Here is a 5,727-nt window from a genome sequence, read left to right on the forward strand (position 1 = left end):
TTATGTTCATGGCTTGAGCCATGATCTCAGTGTGAGTGATTCTGCTTCCACAAAACCAACCTCAAACTGTTGCCTGTGATTGTTGATTTCTCTACTCCTCTTTGTATCTGAGTGTTCTTGAGCTTTACTACTCTAAGGGAGCAATAAACACTAGTGATCAAATCACAGTGTCTTTTGTTCCCACTACAAAGTCTCACCCAGTTATCTCTGGGAGTCCCTGCAGATTGTCACATGCAGATTCAGACAAGCTTACTTATGGTCATCAATGTCCCGTAGGACTCCCCATTAGACTACCTCACCACCTCTGTTGCCAGTGCCAGCTTCTCCTTGAGAAGCTCAGCCATGTAGGACCAAGCACTACTGCTCTGCCTCTGCCCTCAGGGTGCCCCACTGGCACTGTGGCTCCAGAGGCACGTGGCAGAGCGGTGGTAAAAATGGGGTTCTAGTCAATCTATGTGCTTCTTATGAACCAAAAATCTATGCTGGTTTTTAGATATTTAGACATCCATGTAATCAGCTCCTATGTTTGTTTTATTTAATTTTTATTTTATGTTGGAATATAGTTGATTTGCAGTGTTACTTTCAGGTGTAGAGCAAAGTGATTCAGATATGTGTATATATATACATACATATATATATATATATATATTCTTTTTCAGATTCTTTTCCCGTATAGGTTGTTAAAGAATATTGAGTAGAATTCCCTGTGCTATACAGTAGGTCCTTGTTGATTATCTATTTTATATATAGTAGTGTGTATATGTTAATCCCAAACTCCTAATTTATCCCTCCCACCCCACATTTCCCCTTTGGTAAATGTAAGTTAGTTTTTTTTTTTTTTTTTTTTTTTTTTTTTCTTATCACAGTCACTTTATTGTATCCAGGACACGAGAGTCCAGACCACTCCTAATTCCAGCCGCAGTGAACTCCTTCTTCCATACCTCTTGGCCTTTGGACAGGTTTTTCCCTCTACCTGGAATGCCCTTCCTCTTCTCCATCTGTAAACTCCTATTCACCCTCCCCAACCCAAGACCCTGAGGATCCCAGGCAACACTAATTATTCCCTCCTCAGTGCTTCCCCTGACAGTTCATTCCGATATTAAAGCCTTTACCATCCTGCATTGATCCACGGAGCCCAGTCAGTGGCCTGCCTCTGAGCAGAGGCCCAAGAAACACTGAATGGATAAACACTGAATCATGAACAAGGGAACCAGGAAAGACACTGGGAACAGGATGTGTGGGACGTAGAGGCCAGAGGTAGGAGGGTCAGGGCTCACTGTCTGGGATAGTGGCTGAAGAGGCATGGGGCACTGGATGGGATCCATTTCTGCCTGGCACAATCTTCTATCTTTGGGGGCTCTCTGCAGCACCAAAACTTCAGGCTGGGGTTCAAGAATGGTAAGATCCTGCACATATTTTGGGCCTGCCCTTTCCCTAACCACCAGTGAAATCTGGGTAGAGGGCAGTTGCTGACGCTTCCTCTATCTCTCAGCTCAGATTTGACTCTGACCTAAATCCCAACTTCAACCCCTCAGAGATAATCTGGAAGGCCCAGGCCAGGGTCTTGGCCCCAGCTGATCCTCCATCCTCACCCCTAAGTGAGAGGCAATGGGGGGAGGCAAACCAGGGTGCCCCACATCTCTCTCTTTCCCTCTCGCAGGGCAGGGAGCTGGGGCAGGCCCTGAAGTGGACCCCAGCAGCTCCAGCCAATCCTCAAATCCAAGGACTGGCCAGTGCCCCCCCTTGGCAGCTGAGGCGTGCACAGAGAAGTCACTGCGGGCCAGACACAAGCAATTTTATCAGGCCTTGTTCCCATCTGGAGCCAAGCCCAGACCCTTGGGCCCCCACTATACCTCCCTCCCTAAAAGCTGCCACCCCCCTTCACTGGGTCTTCCGATCGAGACTGAGTTTGCGCCGTACCAGCTGGCTCAGAAGGAATGCAGTGAGGATGCTGCTGCCTACAGTAAGCAAGAAGAGGCCGGAGAAGTTGTGGGGCCAGCGGGTGTGCAAAGGCTCATAGATGGGCCGCCGGGCCTCGTAGTCCAGCGCCACGGCCTCCAGCTGAGCCAGCGTGCACAGTACCAAGAAGACATGGAAGAACTGGTGGCCCTGCCCAAAGACATGGCAGCTGCCAGGGAACCAGCGCTCAGGCACGAAGGCAGAGAAGAAAGTGGCCGCCAGCAGAAAGAAGACCACCTGGCATTTGTGGTAGAGAAGAGCCGGGTCGTCCGTGGCAGGGTTGGGGGACACGAGGATGCGGTGCACCACGGGGCTGATGTCCAGTGCGTAGGCCAGTGCCGAAGGCACCTCCTGGCAAGTGCGGCCCAGCAGGCCGGGCTTCTGGATGTACTTGTTGTAGCAGGAGCCAGCGCAGGAAAGCCAGGCGAGAAAGGCAGCCATGGGCAGGTAAAAGGTCTGCACCTGGGCATGCCAGGCGGGCTCAATGGCATAGTAGAAGTGTGCCAGGGCACTGCCAAACTGGTACACAGCCACACCCACGTAGTCCAGGAAGAAAAAGCTGTAATGCCAGAACTCGGACTTGGCCTGCAGGAGGTGAGCCAAGGCACTGAGGGAGAGGTAGGTGATGGAGGCAAGAACAATGATGAAGAGGGGCAGGGCGTGCAGGTCTCCCCGGAAGTCCACGGTCCCCACAAAGATGGCCAGCCGCAGCAGCAGCACCAGGGCCGCCAGCAGGTGGGTCCAGACATTCACCGCCTCGTTGTGCTGCTGGAACAGTGTGCGGAAGTAGAAGCGCCAGGTCTTATGCAGCGGCCGGTAGCCCACATAGATGTATGGCTTCCAGAAGATGGGCGGCACCTCGGCTCGGTCCACCGTGAACACAGGCTCTGGCTGCACAGACGGCCGAGGCATCTGGTGGACCTGCCGCAAACTGGGCAGGAGGTGGCTGAGCTTCTGGGCCACATTGTGGCCATGGCTGTGGGCGTGGCGAGGAGCCAAGATCACACAGCAAGGTGGGCAAAGCTAGGCTGAGACCAGGTGTCCAGGGCCTGGTTCATGGATGTGAGGCAAACTTGACTGGCTTCTGTCCTCTACTCACGAGTTGCAAAAGGAGGCCCGACTGCGACCCGGCGGCCCTCGGCGGCCCTCTGCATCCCGGCTATAAGCGGGCAGAGATAAAAGGGCGTAAGTTAGTTTTTGAAGTCTGTGAGTCTGTCTCTGTTTTATAAATAAGTTCTTTTGTAACTTTTTTTTTTTTTTTAAGATTCCACATACAAGTGGTATTGTACGATATTTGTCTTTCTCTGACTTACTTTGCTTAGTATGATAATCTCTACGTCCATCCATGTTGCTGCAAATGGCATTATTTCATTCATTTTTATGGCTGAGTAATATTCTGTTGTATATATGTATCACATCTTCTTTATCCATTCCTCAGTTGATGGACATTTAGGTTGCTTCCATGTCTTGGATATTGTGAATAGTGCTGCAGTGAACATTGGAGTGCATGTATCTTTTCAAATTATGGTTTTCTATGTATATATGCCCAGGAGTGGCATTGCTGGATCATATGGTAGTTCTATTTTTAGTTTTTTAAGGAACCTCCATACAGTTCTCCATAATGGTTGTACCAATTTACATTCCCACCAACAGTGTAGGAGGGTTTCCTTTTCTCCACGCTCTCTCCAGCATTATTGTTTGTAGACTTCCTGATGATGGCCATTCTGACTGGTGTGAGGTGATACTTCATTGTAGTTTTTATTTGCGTTTCTCTAATAATTAGCAATGTTGAGCTTCTTTCCATGTGCTTTTTGGCCATCTGTATGTCTTTCTTAGAGAAATGTCTATTTAGACCTCAGCTCCTTTGGTTTTGATATATTTTCCCTTGGCTTCAAAAATCAGCCTATTAAATGAATCAATCAATCTTTAATTATTTAATCTTCTCATACCTCTCATTCTACACAAATATTAATTTCTTGCATCTAAACAATAATAAAAAGAAACAAATGACTTAGGAAAATCTGAGCTCACAGGTTTCATCAAGTGGCAAAATCTATCTCACATGGGCTCAGATTTTGTATTCTACTACTTGGTAGTATTAATATCCTTGCATTTTCTCTGCCTTAAATTCTGAGTTCATTGACTCCTTTTCAAATCAACTGACATATACCATCAATCATTTTCAATACAGTGCCTTCTTCTGGCCCTCTCTCTCTTAAAGTTGCCACCCTATATATGTTTTGCATTCCCCTGACTAATGTGTTAGTTTTCTGCGGTATGTCTTCTAACATTATGATAGTGGTTTAAAAATAGAAGAAGAGGAGGAAGAAGAAGATAAAGATGTTAGTAGGTCTAGAGCGGAAGAAATCAGTGGTCAGGCTTAATAGGTCCATGAAGAATTAAAGAATAGAGCTAGTCTAACATACAATTTCTAACAAACCCAAGTAGGTGAAAACAAAATGATTCCAAAATTACCCACTGTTTAAAGAATAATATGGCTAATAGTATAGCTTAAACCACAGGCAAAGTAAGCTTGTAAGATTTTCAGGTAAGGGAAAATATAGAACAGTCAACCAAAAAGAGTGGATTATTCTAATGTAATCAGGTGTTACTATTTTATGCAGACAGTTGGAAATGAGAGATATTTCTGTTGCTACATTCACATCTGAATAGAATTTTAATATGAAGCTTAAGGTATAATTGTAGAGTAGTGATTTACAAAGTAGGGATCAGAAAGATTGATAGTGGTGTAGAAGCAAACATCAGGACTCCTGTTGATATTTATTTTAATCTAAATAATAAATAAATTAAGATCTAATATTTAAACAAATTTTTAATTAACACGTTGACACTGGTCCTCTCTCCTGGTCTGAATGCTGGATGGTCTCATACCATATATGTTAAAAGGTTGATCATATCCCAACCCTGAGATGAGTGCCTCACTCCTTCCTTCATGTTTGACAAATAGTAACATCCTGCACAACACATGCTCAATTTAGAGTACCTACAGATTATATTTTCTAGTCTCAACTAACTTGATTTTCACACATAAAAATTCAAATATTTTCCTCACACAAAGAGGTTCCTCACACATAAATAGAGTTTGCAAATATTCTTATACTTTACAGAACTTTCAAACTTTTCCGATGAGGAACTACTGTTAGTTAAAAGTTTAGCATAGGTATTAAATGATTAATGTGCAATACAATGCCAAATATATTTCGAAAATAAAGCACTAAAGAGGGATTAAAGAAGGAATCCTAAAGAGGGATGTATTTATTTATTTTTTTTTTTTTTACATCTTTATTGGAGTATAATCGCTTTACAATGGTGTGTTAGTTTCTGCTGTATAACAAAGTGAATCAGTTATACATATGTCCCCATATCTCTTCTCTCCTGCGTCTCCCTCCCTCCCACCCCCCCATCTCACCCCTCTAGGTGGTCACAAACCACTGAGCTGATCTCCCTGAGCTATGCGGCTGCTTCCCACTAGCTAGGTATTTTATGTTTGATAGTGTATATATGTCCATGCCACTCTCTCACCTTGTCCCAGCTTACCCTTCCGCCTCCCCGTATCCTCAAGTCCATTCTCTAGTAGGTCTGGGTCTTTATTCCCGTCTTGCCCCTAGGTTCTTCATGACCCTTTTTTTTTTTTTTTAGATTACATATATATGTGTTAGCATATGGTGTTTGTTTTTCTCTTTCTGACTTCATTCTGTGTGACAGATTCTAGGTCCTCTGTGAGACAGACTCTAGGTCCATCCACCT

At 44.8% G+C, this 5,727-nt stretch overlaps 1 protein-coding gene across 1 annotated transcript; it reads right to left on the minus strand.

The window, feature by feature from the left end:
- Positions 1-858: 858 nt before the first annotated feature.
- Positions 859-3,113, minus strand: LOC132439223 (membrane progestin receptor alpha-like). Its single transcript, XM_060033494.1, is given in 3 exon segments — positions 859-2,921; positions 2,924-2,953; positions 3,059-3,113. Coding segments are annotated over 3 exon segments (1,125 nt in total). The 3' UTR covers positions 859-1,881.
- Between the last annotated feature and the right edge of the window lie 2,614 nt (positions 3,114-5,727).

This window comes from Delphinus delphis, chromosome 16, assembly GCF_949987515.2.
Source record: "Delphinus delphis chromosome 16, mDelDel1.2, whole genome shotgun sequence".
Taxonomy (NCBI): Eukaryota; Metazoa; Chordata; class Mammalia; order Artiodactyla; family Delphinidae; genus Delphinus; species Delphinus delphis.